Source organism: Cyprinus carpio, chromosome B10 (genome assembly GCF_018340385.1).
Source record: "Cyprinus carpio isolate SPL01 chromosome B10, ASM1834038v1, whole genome shotgun sequence".
Classification (NCBI taxonomy): domain Eukaryota; kingdom Metazoa; phylum Chordata; class Actinopteri; order Cypriniformes; family Cyprinidae; genus Cyprinus; species Cyprinus carpio.
This window is the reverse complement of record NC_056606.1, coordinates 6,326,898-6,347,037: the sequence shown is the minus strand read 5'-3', so window position 1 is coordinate 6,347,037 and position 20,140 is coordinate 6,326,898. Positions and strand designations below refer to the sequence as shown.

Here is a 20,140-nt window from a genome sequence, read left to right as displayed (position 1 = left end):
TAGCATTTCTGTTGACCTCTTCAACAAAGGCTGGAGAGTATTTTGGAGGACTGTAAATAATGATAAACAGAATGCGTGGAGCACCTTTCAGCACAATCCCTAGATATTCAAAAGACAAGTACTGACCAAATGACATTTGCTTGCATTGGTAGACATCTTTAAATAGAGCAGCTACACCTCCACCTCTCCTAACAGTCCTGCAGACACTCATGAAAGTAAAGTTAGGAGGGGCTGCTTCATTGAGGACTGTTGCACTGCAGCTGTCTTCTAGCCATGTTTCATTTAGAAACATAAAATCCAGATTGCTTTGGTTATTAAGTCATTGATTAGAAATGATTTATTTTTAGTGAGCGAATGTTTAAAAATGCTAACTTGATGGCAGTGCTTTGTGTCTTTACAGCAATCTTAGTGTGATGCATAATAGGCCGCAGATTAAATGAGTTAGCCCTTCGGCTTGAGAAGGCCTTAGACTTTCTATCACGTGATAAAACAGAAATAGAGAAAGCTACAGGCACACTGGGTTCCCACTTGTTCTGTAAACATTTGTGAATGTTGCTGCTATTATAGCGGGGACTCAACACGTATCACTGAGAGCTGCTATCAGTTGTCTAAATGCCAGTCCATCTCACCAGGTGATTGGTTTACTAGCCTGCCAGTCAAATGACTCTGCACTCTGATTGGCTGATTTGTCACCATTCCGGCTTTCTCTAGAGATTCAGTCAACCTTTACTGGCTGTAATAAAAGATGACAGGTGTGAAATGCCGCTAACACACTGTAGTGGCTGTTGGTCTGTTAGTGAAAGTTCGAGGAATTGAGACGCTTACACAGAGGTCATGTAGAAAACTCATTTACTTCAGAATAAAAGAAAGAAAAGCAGCGACAGGAGGACGTGACAGGGACGTGACACTTAATATGTACTTCTATTCAGAAAACACAATAATTATTTTGTAACAAAGGTTACAACATGGTCACTTGCAGACAGGTTTCGGGTCAGTGGATGAGTGCTCCTCAAATCACTTTAAGAGAGTGCTAGCAAAGACTCCATTCACGCACTCATCAGCTATTAAAAACCAGATGTTGAGCATATGTATAATTTTGCTCTACTATCACTGGACTTTGCATGAATCCCATTTAACACTGAATAATTATACCTTTTTGTGTGACCGCGGTGTCCCACTGCCCATTAACTGCATCCACTTTAGTCAAGAACTACACTTGAAAATCAGCGTTACGTGATTGAAGGCCACCTGTGTACAGTGGTGACTCACATGATTTCAGAATAAGTGTAGAAGTGTGTTTGCTGCTGACACTCACGCTGTGTCTCATTGGCCTGCTGTGACGTGAGTCAGTGTATCATGAACATTGGTCAGAGGTCTTGATTCACTAAACAATGATGATTCAAATAACTATGACACCATTATGTGGTTTCATAGTAAATATTATCAACAAATTGCTGTATAATATGATTACTGATATCCTTTGAGGTCTGGTCTGGATATTATTTGTTTTATCATGAATTCTTGTGTTAAAAACTATAGAATCATGAAATATGCAAGTGTTTTTGATTTCTGCTGTCTTTTATTTTATGGTGCATTGTGGGAATTTTTAGAAAAGGACCTTATAATACTATACTAAACTATAATAATAACTATAATAAAATTAAATAATTAAATGTACATATTTAATTAAATATATTTATATTTATTATTTAATTTTAATTTAATAAAAAATACAGTAAAAACAGTAATATTGTGAAATATTATTACAATTTTAATTAACTGTTTTCTGTGTGAATATATTATAAAATGTAATTTATTCCTGTGATCAAAGCTGAATTTTCAGCATCATTACTCCAGTCTTCAAATAAACATAACACTCAAAAAACAATCCAAAAATCCTAATTTAATCCTAAAAAAAGATCTATGATTATAAGTGTTGAAAATAGTTTTTACTGCTTAATATTTCTGTGGAAACGGTGACACATTTTTTTCTTTTTCTTTTTTAAAATGACCATTTACATTTTTTTTAATACAAAGAACAGTATTTATTTGAAATAGATATCTTTTGAAAGTCAAAAACGTATTTTATAAAAATATTTAAATCAAAAGTAAAAAATTTAAAATCAAAATGAAAAAGTAATTACTAATGAAGAAAATTTAAATTGAAATAAAAAATTTTTTTTATTGATATAGAAATGTATTTTTTTTAAAAACAACAACCTTGGACCACATTATAAATATGTGATTAATCGAACATTAACCATTTTTAAACTAAGAAACAAGATTTTGTAAAATAATAATTTGTGACAGATGTTTCGTTCATTGAAGCAGAAGTTGCTCAAATTGTAATGTTAATATAATAATAGAATTTGCAATTAAGCAATTTTAAAAATGATAATTTTCACTAATAATCTCACTTTTGGACTTCCTATATATCAACTCAAAAGTGTTTGGATGGTTTGATCGCACAACACATTCTCATTGGATCATGTGTAGTCACTTTCTCTTGCTCTTGCTGTTGTTGAAGCCGTGTTTGCTTTGGTCATTTCTCTGAGGCGATAGCGGTGTCTGTGTGTGTGTGTGTGGTGAAATATGAATAAGAGCAATGGAAGAGTGGAAGATGGATAAATAAAATATAGCTGCAGCCTCACCCTCTCCTTTTGCTCTCAGAGAGCAAATGATTCTGTGGAAAACACTTTCTCATGTGGAGTAATGGAAAAGGTGTGTCTGTGCTCTTCATCTCTCTTGCACTCGTGGCCTTTGTTTCTCCTTACACTTGTTCGCCTTTGCATTTCTCTCTGTCTCCGATGCTTTTGAGGGTCATCCCACAATATCTTAATACTGAAAGCTTTGACCATTACGAATAAACCATTAAGTGAGCGCTCAGCAGTGATACATTTTTAAAAAGCCTTTCAGAAAGATCTGATCTGACCCTCCGGCAGCACCATGTGCCACAGTTTCCCACCTCTCACCCTTATTTTCTTAACTTTTGTGCTTTAAAAGAGCCGCATTATAAACTCTCAAAGCAATTATTTTTCTTTCTGAAGTGCTTTTAAAGTGTTAGTCAAGTTTTCTTGCACCATAAACAGTCATAATTTCACCACATGCTAGTCCAGAATGTATCTAACTGACATTGTACATGTAAATACGTTGTTACCTCAACAATGTTTGTTGCTTAATGTAATATCCTCCTGTGTAGGCTAAATGAATATAAAACATGTCATAGTGAATAACATTAAAGGGATAGTTCACCCAAAAATGAGAATTTAATATTTACCTGCTTACCCCCAGAGCATCCAAGACGTAGGTTACTTTGTTTCTTCAATAGAACACAAACAGAGATTTTTAACTCAAACCGTTGCAGTCTGTCAGTCATATAATGTAAGTGGATGGGAATCACTCCTTTGAGAGTCATAAAACATACACAAACAAAACCAAATTAAACCCTGCGGCTCGTGACGATACATTGATGTGTAAAGACACAAAACAATTGGTCTGTGCAAGAAACTGAACAGTATTTATGTCATTTTTTACCTAATTTTCACTGCAATATCTGAACTGTTCTGAGTCTGTTCATGTGGCGCATCTTCTTCTTGCTTTACGGCAGATCGCATGTTTATAAGTGCATTACTGCCACCTATCTCTCAAATGGACCATTGACACTCTGTCTACAATCTCAATTAGGAGTGTCAATGGTCCATTTGAGAGATAGAAATTATCAGGAAATTTTTATACTGGAAGTGAACTTATCCTTTAATGATCTGAGGGGCAGCAGAGTTTTGCGTTGGGAACGTTAAAGTATACCAACATAATAAACTGATTTCTGTTATTTTAAAAGATAAGGTTTCTTCCTGTAGTTTGGGTTAAAAATACAGTGAATGGAAATGTATTTTGAAATGGAAGTGTATTTTTACTGTCTTTGTTGGTTTGTTTTCCTCCAGAATCCTTCACTGCAGATCACAAGCCCCTGATGGGTGAAGCGCCGGAAGTGAGAGGCTTTTTCCTTGGATGTGGCTTCAACAGTGCAGGTAAGAGCATGGAGCTTAAACACACATACAGTACACACACATGCACACACCTTTCTCTTCAACAGCTGATCAGTGCCAAATGAATTATTTAACCCTGAAACCCTGCAGAGTTCACATGCAAAGTCCAGTCCCACCCACTCTCCATATACACGCCACCTACTCAAGATCAACGCAACTTGATCTCTGACCCCTGCGTGTCCAGTACTTAAGCATCCAGTCTGCTGAAGTAATATCCATCTCTTCCTGTGCAGTGCCCAGTCTTTCACTAGCGACTGTCCTGGATCGTGTTGTTGCTTCCTGTGACTATTTTAAGTAGATTTTTCATTGTATTTTATTTGTACTGTATTAGTACTATATCACCAAGTACATTTAAATGCAAGATAAAAATTGCAAATGAAAGCATTTTGAGGGGAGTATTTTTGGATGCAGGTATCCCGTGATTTTGAAGGTCAGATGAAACTCAGTCCGGATCTGGAGTAATGCTGATTGTGCTCAGCTTGGGGCCGGGTCACCTTGCAGGCCTCAGACATGCTGACGGACAACAGGCCATGATCGTGTGAACGGATCAGAATACATGGCCATACGAATCACAATCAGATATTAGACGCATGCTTGCTTTTTTATGACACATCGATTCCTGACCTCAGCATGCAAAACTAATTTCCTGAAACGAAAGGAGTACAAGAGGCTGTGATTGGTTATGTTAGATGATATACAGTACCAGCCGAAATTCAGACACATTTACTCGTTCCAAACCTGACTTTCTTTATACTGCGTAGAGCTGTTTTTGTCTGGACCCCATTGACTTTCAATGTGTGGACTGTTTTTTTATATTTAGTATTTTTTTTTTATCTTTTTGTATACATTACCAGACAAAAATCAAGATTTTTTTAAATGTTTTTGAAAGAAGTCTCTTCCTATCAAAAAAATACAATAAAACAGTAATATTGTGTAATATTATTACAATTTTAAATAACTGTTTTCTATTGTAATATATTAAAATGTAATTTATTCCGGTGATCAAAGCTGAATTTTCAGCATCATTACTGCAGTCTTCAGTGTCACATGATCCTTCAGAAATTATTCTAATATGCTGATTTGCTGCTCAAGAAACATTTCATATAATTGTTGAAAACAGTTGTGCTGCTTCATATTTTTGTGGAAACTGAAACATTAAAAATGAGAGTTAAGTAGGATAAAAAAAAAAGAATACTTCATTATTACTTAAATTAATAATTAGAAATGAATACTTTTATTCAGTGAACATGCATTAAATTGCTCAAAAGTGACAGTGCAGACACCTTTATTACCAAAAGTGTATTTTAAATAAGTGCTGTTGAACTTTCTCTGAAAATCACAGTTTCCACAAACATATTAAGCAGCAAAAATGGTGATAACAATATTAGCAATACACCAATAATAATTGATAATAATTGAACATCAAATCAGCATATAAGAATGATTTCTGAAGTATCATGACACTGAAGACTGGAGTAATGATGCTGAAAATTCAGCTTTACGTCACAGGAATAAATAATATTTTAAAGTATATTAAAACAGAAAACAGTTATTTTAAATTGTAATAATATTTTACAATATAACTGTTTTTACTGTATTTTTGCATTAAATAAATACAGCTGAACTTTTATCAGTAGTGTAGGTCATGCAGATTTGGAATGACATGAGGATGATAAATGATGACATAATTTTCATTTATTGGTCACTATTCATTTTTGGACAAACCATTTTATCGTCTGTAAACCATTAGATAAACCGTAAGCCCATGATTAATTGCACATCTTTTGCTCTTTGAGGAAAACGGTGCATCTAATTCAGAGACGCTTATCCTATGAATGTCAAAACTGTAATGAGAAGTGTTTCAAGTGGGTATTAGCCTGGTACTTACAGCCTAAGATGTTGATCAGGGATTCTCCTTGGGTGTGATTGCATCAGAGCTGTGGGATATTATTATGTGTGTGTGTCCATCAGTATGCATGACCACGGAGATGTCGTCCTTCCATCGTGTCTGCACGTTTGTCTTCAGTCTGGCTTTTCCCTCTCTCCGTTCTCAGTGCTACTCTCACACCATTGAACAGGGACAGACAAATATGCAAGTGAAAGTTGTCTTGAAGAGTTTCAGGGCAACCGGTTAAATGGCCAGACTGTTGATGTGTACCTGGTGTGTGTGTGTGGTAGCAGAAGAGGTCAATCTGAGGCAGATGGTGGCCCATTGGTGATGTGATTGCTAAGAGCTGCTGCCATTCTGGAGAAAAACACTAGCGAATCAGCTCAAAGGGGAAATATGAATAATCAGTCATAACTAGTTATGATTAATTATAAATATTTAGATCCGCTGTAGGTATTTACTTGACCTCTCTGTGTCAACTGTCTGTCAATTCTAAGAACGTTAATTTCCTGGTTAAAGAAAAAACTTTCTTAATGTACAATACTGTTCAGAGGATGTAGCAAAAATCTGCATAATTAGGGACTTCAGTTATGAGCTAACAATGAACAACCTTAAGTTTGATAAAAGTAAGACTTTATTAACTACATAAACACTTAAACTAGTCTAACATACACACACTCGCAAACAGTGGGCATAGGAAAAAGGGTTAAAGCTTAAGCAGTAAAGAGTAGAGAAATAAAAACATGAAGCTATCATACAATTTGATATTCAGCAGATCTACCTCCTAAAGGAAACATCAGTTTCTTAGTTCAAACACACCTTTGTAAAAGGTGCAAATGATACTTAATGTATCAATTATTAAGACTAAGTTTGATACTTGCACGTCTCGCCTGTTTGAAAGGGGCTCCAGTTGGTCTCTGCTGAAGTGAGTTGATGAGAAAGACCAGTTCGAATCAGAGGATCTTGATGAATGGAAAGTCAAGGCTGAAGGCCTGGCACAAGCTTAGCATCGTTTTTTAAGGCTCTTAGCTCAGCATCTTCTCCTGAAATTCCTGAATCTAACAAAAAACGCTCTGATCCAGTGATCAGTGATCTATATAGGGTGATGATGTCACACACTCAGGATTTGAGTGAGCCAATGAGGAATGGTACCTTTTGGAGGAAAGTTTTACAACTCTTTGTCTCTAGTATGGTGTCTTGCATATGAAATTAGATTGGGGGGGTTCAAGAGAAGAATCTTTAAGATTCTTATAAAACTAATGTGTTGCATAGGTATCAACATGTAATATACACTCTCATTTAGATCATGAAAATATAAACTCATAGATACCAAACATCATATAGATGAGGTTATATTAACTAGTGATCTATCATAAGTATGCATAAAACATACACAATACACAAAAAACAATATACCAGAACATTAACAGCAACCATTGCAAAAGAAAACAAAATGCCCTGAAGTATATGTGTGTCCATTCAAGGAAACGTTTTTTCTATGAATTAGAGAAGAGTCGCTTTTTTTTTTTGGCATTATGTGTCTGTTTTTGATAGACTTGAGTTAAGAGTTGCTTTGACACATTCCTGGGAGCCATAAAAATAGTGTTATTAGATAGTGTGCCTTTGGTTGCTATGGAACCAGAGGCCTGTTCTGCCTTTTTTGAGGTGATAGTTGCATTTCGGGGGAAGGGTCCATAGACCCTTTGGTTAGATGAGGGGGTGTTAGATATTATTTGTTAAATATAGCAAATAGTTGTGTGTCTGATGCTGACTTTCCTACTATATAGCAGGCAAAAAATAGCTGTCTGAATTAGTATTTTTTTCTGTATTTATTGCTAATGCACCAAAATTTTGGCAACTGAAAATATTGGTCTGGAAATTATTTGAATTCAAACTAAACAATTTGGAGGGTGGAATCATTGACCAAATTATTTCAGTCTTTACTGTTTAAAAAAATCTGTAATGAAAACAGATTATTTTTTTTATTTTTTATTACAGCCAACAATTATTATTATTTTTTTATTTCAACAGTCAATTAGAGTAGAAACATAATTATATAATTAAAAAGTCTATATAAATACTGCATTGCTTTTTTATTATTATCATTTTTTTTTTTTAAGATATCACTCAGTTTTTGAGTTGTGTTTTTTAACTGTTGGTTTATGAATACATTTCGTTAACTAATTATTAAATAAACATTTTTAATAATTGTATTTTTGGTTTTGTTTTTCAGCTAAATGAAAACTTTAATTTGGTCTTGATGTTTCAGTAAAAAATGCATTTCGGTGAATCACTAGTATTTTTAACAGTAAGCTAAAATATACCCTGGTTATTCTCTGGCATTTCCTCATTAGCATTTCCTCAGTTCCTCAATAAATGTAGTACCTATTTAGACAGTATTAAATTTTAGATGCAGCTTCTGTTTCAAAACCTAGTAAGCCATCTACCTAGACAGCATTTACGGTAGATTTTGACATTCAGAAAGTATCATATTTCTGCCATGGCAACTCTCTGAGAGTTTAGCATGGTAGTATACATTTTACATTACATTTACATTTAATCATTTAGCAGACGCTTTTATCCAAAGCAACTTACAAATGAGAACAACAGAAGCAATCAGACCAACAAGAGAACAACAGCAGTATACAAGTGCCATGACAAGTCTCAGTTAGTCTAGCACAGAACTCGTAGCAAGGTTTTTTTTTTTTTTTTTTTTTTTAAGAATAGGATAGACAAGAAAAGAATAGGTAAGTGCTAGTATTAGTTGGTCAAGTGTTGGCGAGTCTTTAGATGTTTTTTGAAAATGAGTAAAGACTCAGATGTTCGAATTGAGATCGGGAGGTCATTCCACCAGCTGGGCACAGTCCAGGAAAAAGTCTGTGAGAGTGATTTTGAACCTCTTTGGGATGGCACCACAAGGCACCGTTCACTTGCAGAACACAAGCTTCTGGAGGGCGCATAAGTTTGAACTAATGAGCTTAGGTATATTGGTGCCGTGCCAGTGGTCGTCTTGTAGGCAAGCATCAGTACCTTGAATTTGATGCGAGAGGCTACTGGTAGCCAGTGTAACCTGATGTGGAAGGAGTAACGTGAGTTTTTTTTGGCTCATTGATGACAACTCTCACTGCTGCATTCTGGATCAGTTGTAGAGGCTTGATAGTACATGCAGGAAGGCCTGCCAGGAGAGAATTACAATAGTCCAGTCTGGAGAGAACAAGAACTTGGACAAGAAGTTGGGTGGCTGCTCTCTGACAGGAAGGGTCTAATCTTCCTAATGTTGTATAGGGCAATCCTGCAGGACCGGGTCGTTGTAGCAATATGGTCTGTGAAGCTTAACTGATGATCCATCGCAACTCCTAGGTTTCTGGCTGTCCTGGAAGGAGTTATGGTCGACGAACCCAGCTGTATAGAGTAGTTGTGATTTAACGTTGGGTTAGCTGGAACCACCAGCAGTTCTCTCATAGTAAGGTTGAGCTGAAGGTGATGGTCATTCATCCAGCTAGAAATGTCACTCAGACAGGCTGAAATGCGAGCAGCTACCATCGGATCATCTGGTTGGAATGAGAAGTAGAGTTGAGTGTCATCAGCGTAGCAGTGATAGGAAAAGCCATGCTTCTGAATGACAGATCCTAATGACGTCATGTAGATGGAGAAGAGAAGTGGTCCAAGTACTGAGCCTTGAGGAACCCCCAGTAGCAAATTGTTGTGACTTAGAAACTTCACCCCTCCAAGACACCCTGAAGGATCTATCAGAAAGGTAGGAGTTAAACCACTGGAGTGCTGTTCCAGAGATGCCCATCTTTCTGAGGGTGGACAGGAGAATCTGGTGATTAACCGACATGACAAAAGCAGCAGACAGATCCAGCAAGATGAGTACTAAGGATTTGGAAGCTGCTCTTGCCAGTCGCAGGGCTTCAGTAACCTTAGAGGAGGGCAGTCTCAGTTGAGTGGCCGCTTTTGAAGCCAGATTGGCTGTATACATGACAATGGCAATGTGTTTGGTCATGGTGGAACATATCTGCTACACTGCTGCCACGACAGCGCAAGTACCGAGACTTGCTACTGCTAATACATCCACAGATATGATGCTGTGAGCATGTAAGAAATACTGCTGCTGCACATATGTACAAAACCCCTGTACAAAACATATATGAAATTAACCCAAAGCAGATCTGTAAGGTGGAGCTGGGGAAGTGGAGGGTTACTGAAGCACACTGCAACTGCTAAAGCAAGCACTAGCCGAGTATTTGAATGTTGAGCAGCAAGCTCATTGACTGCTGATGTGAAAAGAAACCAATCAGCTGCACCATGTGATGTGATCATATCAGTCTGTGTCATTTAGAGTTTTATGACAGAACTTTTTTATGCAGCCTTTGGGTAGAAAGCAATCCTGAAATCCCCCAAGACCATTGGAGAAAAAAATCAGATGGTCAGCAAAGAAAAAAAATTAACAAAATAACAAGTATTGACTAAAAATAGTTCAGTGTAATAAACATTGGATAAGCTGTTAGCTTAGCAAAATGCTAACATTAAACTAAACTTAAATCAGTTGTGGGTTAAAGCTGCTATGGGCTTCATGTCATTTATTGCCTACAGTGTGTTAACCTTTTTGAATCAGTTCCTTCATGAGGTTTCATGGTTAAAACTTGCTGCAAAGTTATAGTATGAAAAATATAAGTATGAAAAAAACTGCGCAATGATACTGTTAGCGTTTAGATGAATATGTAAATATGTGCTGTGCCCTTTCCTCTCAATCCCACAACAAAAAATAACAAAAAGTGGCAAAAATGTTTTTTGTGTCTGACCTCGACCGAATGAGCGAACAAACTATCCTGAAAGAATTATGAGTCAAAGAAGGCGGAGCCACAGAGCCACACACACCTATTACATAAACCAATGGCATTTCAAAGGTGTTAAACAGTCAGTGGGAAGTTTTCCTGGAAAGTTTGTACTGGCGAGATGTTTCAGACCACGTAAACAAACCTCAAAACACCTGTTTTGGCCAGATTTAGTTTAAAATTGTCACACATTTTACTTGAAGTATGTCAGGGCCTTTAGGATGCTGTCTCTGAAGGCAGCTAACTATGTAGGCAGTTCTTGGTTTTGAAACAGAGCCATGTACACTCATTCACCTACACACACATTTATGTGATCAGGTTGTCTTATATAGCGCTCTGAAGCTTCCTTCTCTCTCAACCTCCTTCTCTCTTTCATTTTATTCCCCCTTGTTTTCTTTCTCATCTCCCCTGACATTTGCAGAAATACTGCTAGTGATTTAGCCGCTGCTTTGATGAAGAAAGAGTACTGGTGTGTGTGTGTGTGTATGTGTGTGTATCCTGAGAGGAAAACATAGACAGGAAAGTCTATCCACATGGTAGCATTAACTCATGGAGTGTTGAGCTCTCATTCCTGCCCCAACAGTTCAACTGTAGCTCAACACGGACCAAAGACTATCTGCTGTTGAGGCTCTGCAGCCATCAGGGAGGCTCATGTGCTGCACTCTTCATCGAGGACGTTTGTAGACTGATGCATATTGCTCACAAAATGGCAAGAGCTTGCTGAAGTCAGTGACTGAAGTCTGGTCGGTTGGCCATTTCTAGAGGTGTAAATGTTTTTAATGGTGTGTCACATGAAATGGATATTTCAACTAGAAATAAAAAAGAAAATTTACTCACCCTTGTGTTAATACAAACCTGTATGACTTCCTTTCTTCTGTTTTGTCAGTACAGTATAAGTTAAAAAAATAAAAGAATGGACCCCACTTTTATTGAAAGGACACAAAAACTGAGACATTCTTCAAAATATCTTCTTTTATCTTTCACAAAAGAAAGGAAGTCACGTTCGAAACGGCATGATTGTAAGTAAATGATGAGAATTTCCATTTTTGGGTGAACTGAATATTTAACTCAAAAATGCCTTGAGGAAGTTTCAGGGTTGGGTGGGAGGTTCAAAAATGCAAAATTTCACGATTTTCTAGCAGTTCTCAACAGAAACAGTTCTTGGTGACGTAAATAGCACGATGTGCAGGTTCAGACAGAAAATGTTTTTGCATCACACTGTGCTCCTTTTTTTCTTGGGGTTTTTCTATGTAAGCATGCTAAACAGTCGCGTTTGATCTTTTGCAGAGTCTTGTGCATGACGCATACAGGCTCTAAATTATAAACATGATCAAAGCTTTGCTGAAAAACCTGTTGTTCACAATCTTTCTGTCATTTGATTGATAGTTTACACTTTTTTAGAAAGTAAAAGGCCTTTTATTTTAATCGTTAAAACATCCACCCTTGATTTTATAGAGTAAACGTAAGAATAACTTTGATGTCTGTGGCAATAGCTTTGTGGTTAGTGCATCAACACATAGCGCAACTGTGTTTGCGACGACCCGAGTTCGATTCCTGTCTTGATGTCCTTTTCCGATCCCGCTCCCCTCTTTTCACCCAGTGCTTTCCTGTCTGCTCTCTACTTTCCTGTCCATTAAAAGCATAAAAGCTGATAAATATTGTTAGTAATCTTTCAAGATTAATATTTACTGGACTGAAGCTTAGGTTTAAATTTAAGTATCAAATATGATTATCAGGCTTTTGAGTAATGTTTATTTGTTCATCTCAAAATCATCTTTGTATTTCATGATATGTTTTGTCCCCACAATAAGAATACAGAATACAATACAATACTTTGTTCATGAAATAATTATTTAAATATCATTTTACTAAGAAATATTTTATGGGGATATATACATAGCAAACTGATATATGTAAGTAGTCTGTTATACTATTATAAATAATATATACAATAATTTTATCTTACTTTTTTGCTATATAAATATCAGTAACTGCACTAAATTGCACATTTTTGCTCAGTTTAGGTCTGTGAGTAAAATTTATGTTTTCTCCTATGAACTCCATATTCTGTGGAAGCCTGCTTAAAAAATAAAAAAGGCGATTGCCATATATAAACTCTGAATTACAGTAAAAAAAATAAGCAGAACTCATGCATTTGACTTTATTCTCAGAATTGTGAGATTTTAGGCCCATTCACACCAAGGATGATAACTATAAAGATAAGATATAGTTCTAAAAATCATTCTCAATATTAAAGAATAAAGTCCACACCACAGCTATAACGATAAAGGCACAGAGAAACGATATTGTTGGAATCACTTTCAGAACATTTTTTTTTTTCAGCTGACGAATGATAAAAACATTGACAGCTAATCAGAATCCACCCTGCTATAACGAGCTTGAGAATTTAAAGCGGCAGACGAGCGTGCGCTTGGAATAAACAGATGATATCGTTTGCTGGTGTGGACGCTAATATCTTTATCTTTATAGTTGTCTTTAAAGTTATCGTTCTTGGTGTGAACAGGCCTTTACTCAGTATTGTGAGATAAAAAGTCACAATTACGTTTTGATTTTTTTTATTCAGTGGTGGAAACAAGCCATAAAAGATGTATGAAATATGATGCCTAAAAAAAACATATGCTAAAAAATATTTTCTCTAATGGCTCAATAAATTGCTCCATTTAAAAAAAGAGAATTTTCTGACAGTTATTTCATGTGTCAGGCTTGACAGGGTTTCAAGAAGTTAAACTTTCAAAAACGTGTCTCTAGACCTTTTTCATTCTTTTTTAAACTCAAAAACACGTTCTCTGTCTAAGACAGTGCTGTAAGCAGCATCTCTCTGCTTTGTTGTCATGAGTGCTCTAGAAATGCTGAAGAGATAAAGCAGTGACGTGGCATGGACTTCGAGGCGGCCATTACTCAGCAACTCTGTGGTTGCTGGCTAATGTTAATGAAGTCATCAGCCAGCTAATGAGCCAAAAGTCCTTTAGAGACACCGCCAACATCTCCACGGGCGTTCGCCGCGACTCTTACACTCGCCCATTCATTTCACTCCCCATTTGATTTGACTCTCACTTCACAATGTCCTTCATTCCTCCTTGGTATTCCTCTGCTTCTGTTCATTATTCCTCTCCTGTCCGCTCAGAGCTGGCAAAGTTTGATTCGCTCTGACGGTGCAACTCTTCTGGGTCTCGTTCGTGATGAATTGATTGGCAGCTGTGAGTCACATTGTTTCTAGAGAGGTACTTTGTAAGTTGTTAAACACAAGTGTGATTGTCTGAAGTAGGATAAAGTTGACTGACAGTTCTGAACGTGGTGGGATGATGATTGACGTATGCTCTGTGATTTGATTGGCAGGTATGATGTTAGGAGGAGGATGCGGCAAAGAGCTTGCTCACTGGATCATTCATGGCCGTCCCGAGAAAGACATGTACGGATATGATATCAGGTACGTTTTGTGCAAACAAGCATTTCTCTGAGTATTACTTTATATTTACTGTGTTTGAGATGGGACTATCTGTTTTTGAGTTAGGCGTGACATACATAATTATTTGCGATTCAGTGAGTCAAGAACTATTCTTGGGTGCATATCCCAAAAGCATCATTAGCTAATTATGGTCGTTAGTTCCATTGAACTTTATTGGTAACGATGGAACTTGAGACCATAGTTGCTTTTTGGAAACACACCCCTGAACTATTCAGTGAGTCAGTCAGTTGTTAGATGATTCAAACCAGTAACTTTAAATCTTTCTCATTCATTTAATAAAAGATTGTGAAAGTGTTTAGTTCACAATTAAGTCTATGGCTGCACAAAATAAAGCCAAAATCACAATATGACTCAATGCGACTATTAAATCATAAGAGCTGCACATTAATGAAATATACACACTGCATGTTTTAGAGTGAAGCACTGCTTCATGTTAATTTACATGTGAGCAGCTCATGATCCTTTGTTTTTAGTCTTTTTGTTTGTTTTAGTCTCAGGTCACAGTAAACGATGCTCCGCACAAACTCGTCTCTGCATCTTATCCAGAGTTTGAGTTAAGTGCTAACCAGCTGTTGTCAATAAAAGAGAAACTTTAGAGAAGCCATTCATTCGGTTTACTGCCAAAATAACAGCTGGATGGTTTAAAAATTAAAAATGAAGAAATTAAGACAACCATAAATATTAGTAGAAATGTAATGTATTATTATTATATTTTTCTAAAATACTCTGTTATTTTACAGTGAAATTTGAAATAGTAAATTATTACCCATTATTATTAATAATTTAAATATGAATTATTAAACAATTAATAACATTCATAATTATTATTAATTAAATATTAATTAAATTATTATTAAAACTGTCACACTTGTGCAGCCCCACACATAAGCACAGCAAACCTCAAGCTTTTTTTTTTTGTTGTAGAAAGTTTCCAAAAAGAATATATATAAAAAAAATTGTCCAGCCCTAAATAAGACTATACTGTAATATTTTAAAATGGTGTTTTGTCCAAACTGGTGGAAGAATTCAGACATTTAGGAACCATTAACCACACCAAACATCATGAAGATCATGCTTTCTACTAAATAAGAACCAGTTCTTGATCGCCAACTCTTCTAGAGTCTGAAGGAGTATTAGAAACACCACACACAGGTTCTGTAAATCTGCAGTGTTCAGTGGCCGCATAATCGCCGCTGTGCAAGGAGCATCAAGACCCTGAGCTCAGGACATCAGATGAGAGGTATTACGTAGGTCAGCTGCATTCAGGACGCTCTGAACTCACTGTCCAGCCTGCGCTAGCATTCACTCCTGTGCCTTCAAAATGATGTTACGATCGGTATGTGTGTCTCAGTTTCTTATTTCATCTATCTTTTACTGTCTCAGGCGGTTCCACCATTCCCTGACCAACAACAACCGATGGATCCGAGAGCGAAGTCACGAGTCGTATGCCAAAAACTATTCAGTAGTTTTCCCATTTGATGAACCTTTGGCCAGCCGCAACATGAGGAAAGACCCCTTCCACCAGGTTCAGCCCTGCTCTTACTTCTCTTTATTCCCTTTTGAACCACTGACTCGAGATGTCTTTATTTTACTGTCCATAATAATCAAATACAATTTCCTATACATGCATGCACATTAAATGGGGCCCATCTGGGGAAAAAGCTTATTTTATCTAAAGGAGGAAAATGAATCTACTTGAAGGGAATCCACTTTTTGATAATACTGTATATGTCAGATCAGCAGTAAAATAAATAGTACCATAAAGGCTGCTACACAAATCATAAAAATAAATTATTTTGTTAAGGCTGGTCCACCTGAAACAGCAAATGTTGTCACCATGAAAAAAAAAAAAAAGTATATATACATTAAAACATGTATATTTATACATATACATATAATAAATGTTATTTAGTTATTTAAGATGCTTTTTTCCATCGTGTCCATTTCCATTTTCTCATTTGTAATGACAATTAGAAAGAATCTCGTGTTCATTACAATAATAAAAAATAAATAAATAAATAAAGGGGAAAAAAAAATAAGTGCCAGTAAATAATCAAAAAATTGTATTGAATTTTTGGGAAAATTCATGTTTTTGTTGAGCAAGGATGAATAACATTGATCAAAAGTGCCAGTAAAGACTTTAACAATCTTACATAAATGTACTTTATTTTTATTTTGAATAATTATAAAAAAAACTCTATTCATCAAAGAATCATGAAAAAATGTATAGCATAAAAAAATCTATGAAAAATAAAATAACAAACACAAATGTATAAATACAAAAATGTATACAAAAATGTATACATAGCAGTGGTAATTGTTATATGATGTATAATATATGTTAAATAATGTCTCAGTCAAAAAAAAAAAAAAATCTTAATGGTCTTAAAAGGTCCTTCATTTTCTATTGATTTTGTAGTGAAATATGACCAGAACTTATCAGGTATATGGTACTTTTTGCTGTTAGCACGCCTTTAGCAGTGAGCATAATTAGCTTTGTCAAGAGAATAATGTAGCTAAGTACTAATGGGAAACAAATGCGTCTTCCTCATTTTCTCTTTCTCTTTCTCTCTGTCTCAGTTTCCTGCTTTCTCACCCGTCTTCCTGTCAGTTTGTAATTGCTCGTATTGAGACTACAAACTTTCCACAAGCCTGTCCCGAGAACAAATTGTGTTAATTACATCAAAACGTCATCCCTTTAAGTGTAAATCATTATTTAAGTTGAGAAATCTCACAACTTGGCAACTTAGCTTACACTTAGCTAGCCAAAAGTCTTATGTGTGAATCTATTAGCCAGTGTTTCGCTGCCAGCATCTGTGGGGCTCGAAGGACTTGTTGCTAAGCTACTGCTAAAAAGATGATGTTTAAGTGTTTCCAAAAATACCGCTTTGTTCTGGCTAGGCTCCAGGCGTGAAGCCGCACAAGAAGACTTCATCCTTGTGAATAATAGCCTGCTGAAATATAGATAGCTAGCAATAATAACACTCTGCGTTCATTTAGACCACTGAGCCTCACTAAGATGACTATAAATTAGACATTCCTCCTGAATATTTCATCTGTTTCCAACTTGGAAATCTTCCTGAGCTAATCCAGCAAAGTGCTAGCAAAGGGATGTGATGCTGATACAACTTGGTTAAAAAGACGTCCGCCTTTCATCTAATCTCAAAAGTTAACTTTTCACCCTTCATCCATATTAATATGTAGAAACGGTGAGTTGTGTGGTGTTAGAGGAAAGATGAAAATTCTGTCATCATTCACTCACTCTCATTTCATTCCAAACCTGAAGACATTCTTCTGTAGAACTCTAACAAAGATATTTGAAAGAATGTTCAGGCTGTTGTTTTCCATTTTAATGTGTGTTTTTATTAGGACTGCAAAATATTGTGCGATTTTTAATTATAATTAATATTAATTATTACGTTTCATCAACTTGGAAGTCATTTCAACTTAAATTACATTAAACCGACTTAAAAAATTTAGTTGAATCTCATATACAAAAAATCTATCTATATAATATATAATTATATATGTATTATAAAACTATATATATTTTATAAATGTTTATATATTTATATTTTTGAAGTTATTTTGATGAGTTAATGTAAAAACATAAGTTGCCATGACTTACTGATCATATCATTTTTGCAATGTATATATAAATATGTGTGTAAATATATGCATGGATATTATGTGAAGTAGTGAAATCACAAGCTGCTCTTGTGTAAATGAATGTAGTGCCATGTTTCCCTCTGAAACTGGCAGCACATATATTTACATATGCAAACCACCAAAATAAAAGCTTGGTTTAACACTTGAAAATGAAAAAAGACAGAAATTTAGTATTGTAATTTTAAAGTGCACTATAAAATAAAATGATTTATTATTAAATACTCCTGCTTTTTATTCTACAGTGCAATAGTTGTGTTGCAATGTATTTATTAATTAGTTTAATATTTTTATTCCATAATAATGACAATAAAAATCTGATTATTTTATAATGACAATAAAAATCTGATTATTTTAAAGTCTATTAAATGGGTGAAAAACAGTGGGAATGCACCAATGAAAACCCAGGAATCGTTTTTTATTTTATTTTTCTTATTGTTTTTTTCTTATAAGTATTTTTGTGAGAATTCCTAAAAAAAATTATAATAATAATTCATAACGCAATATATATCACAGAAAAATAAATAAATAGATATGGCAACATCACTTTTTTCCAATATCGTGCAGCCCTAGTTTTTATCCATTTGTTACAGAAAGACTTTTTGTCATTTTTGGAGGTTGACCATCTCCTTTTGTGTCCCACTGAAGATTTTGACCAACATGAGGGTGAATAAATGATGACAGATTTTCATTTTTGTGTGAACTACTCTTTAAACTCCCAAGCTTTCTATTACTGACACAACATGATATCTTCAGGAAAGCAATCCAGCAAACCTTGACAGCATGAGGATCTTTGTCAGGTTTGTTTTTACCTCTAGATTCTTCTTCTCAGTCTCTACCAGCACCTAAGAGTGTATATTTTGACACACACTTCTATAAATTGCTCTGTTAAGTAATGGCATGGACAGCATGTACCCAAGTGGCTCATTGGCATGGCAACAGCGGCCAAATTAATTCCTGCAAATAATATTTTTAGCCTGAGCCTGTTAAAGAAACGTTAGCCTTATCATTATCAAAAACAATAAATAATAGTGTTTCATGCTGGATAAGACGATGAGCCGCTGTGCGTGACTCATGGAAAGCTCGTCAGCTCATACTTTACTCCAGGAGAATAATGTATGGACTTCAAAACCCTGGAGAAGGAGGGAAAATTGCCTAGCAACCGGTGTTTCTCTGGCCGGGGAGACAGAAAGAGAGAGTCTGGTGCTGTGTTGGGGGCCGGGATGGAGGGTGGAACAGTTCCTTCTTTTTGTTTTAGAGCTCAAGAATAGCTGGAGAAATCGTGACGGGTTATTTCGAGCGGTGCTAAATAAAAGCGTGAGGGAAGGATAGCACATCCAAAACTCTTGTGTGGATAAGTTTGTACTGCCTTAACTGCGTTTCTGCTCAAAACCAGGATTGATTTGGGTGTCATATCATTTTTACCTACATGATTAAGGACCCCTAACCCTCAGTAGATTTGTGTACAGACATGAATGACACCATAAATTGTGAAGAAAACAGTTGCTCACAACACCTTACCAGCTGCCTAGAAAATACTGGGAAAGTTGGCGGAGCATGGCACTGAGTTTCTTCAGAAAATGTAAAAAATTCCAGAGGAAGCTTTCAAAAATGCATTAAAAATATGATTTTGATGATGGCTTGCAAGGCATTTAATCTAAGTTAGCCAACTGATCTAGTTTCTGATGTTTCAAGTTGTTTGTAGTTTTAATGTCAGTGGGTTTCTAGTCAAGTGGAAAACAACATGTATTTTTTAGGGAATATAAAATCATTTCTGCAAATATTTGCCATTTAATGTATTAAAAAACAAATAAATGCAGAGTTGTTAAGAATTGTTAATAAATGCTCCATAAAATAAATAAATAAAAATGGTATAATTTGCCTTTTTAATGATACTGCAATGTTGCATGGGTGTAATTTTATCCTCAAAAAAAATGTATGGTTATAACATTAATCCATTTTAAGCATCAGTATTGGTCTCATTGATATTTGCTTTCATAGTACTTAATAAAAAGCACTAACATAAAAAAATTAAATATCAGATATTTTAAATACTGACTTTGTTCCCACATTAAGTTGAAAATCAGTTTGAAAATATATTTTATTATACATTTTAATGTTGCACTTAATAGTTTTTTAGTCGATCAACAGCTCTGGTATTTTTATATTGTTTATATTTGTATTTTTCATTACATGTTAAGTTTTAATGAAAACA

General features: G+C 35.4%; 1 protein-coding gene across 3 annotated transcripts in view; it reads left to right on the top strand.

The window, feature by feature from the left end:
• The window catches only part of LOC109052549 (sarcosine dehydrogenase, mitochondrial-like), a 61,475-nt gene that overhangs the window by 17,348 nt on the left and 23,987 nt on the right, over positions 1 to 20,140 (top strand). For all 3 annotated transcript variants that reach the window (XM_042732249.1, XM_042732251.1, XM_042732250.1), the window contains exons 9-11: positions 3,942 to 4,028; positions 14,130 to 14,220; positions 15,643 to 15,784. In XM_042732249.1, the coding sequence (XP_042588183.1) occupies positions 3,942 to 4,028; positions 14,130 to 14,220; positions 15,643 to 15,784 (320 nt within the window). The remainder of the gene's footprint in view (positions 1 to 3,941; positions 4,029 to 14,129; positions 14,221 to 15,642; positions 15,785 to 20,140) is intronic.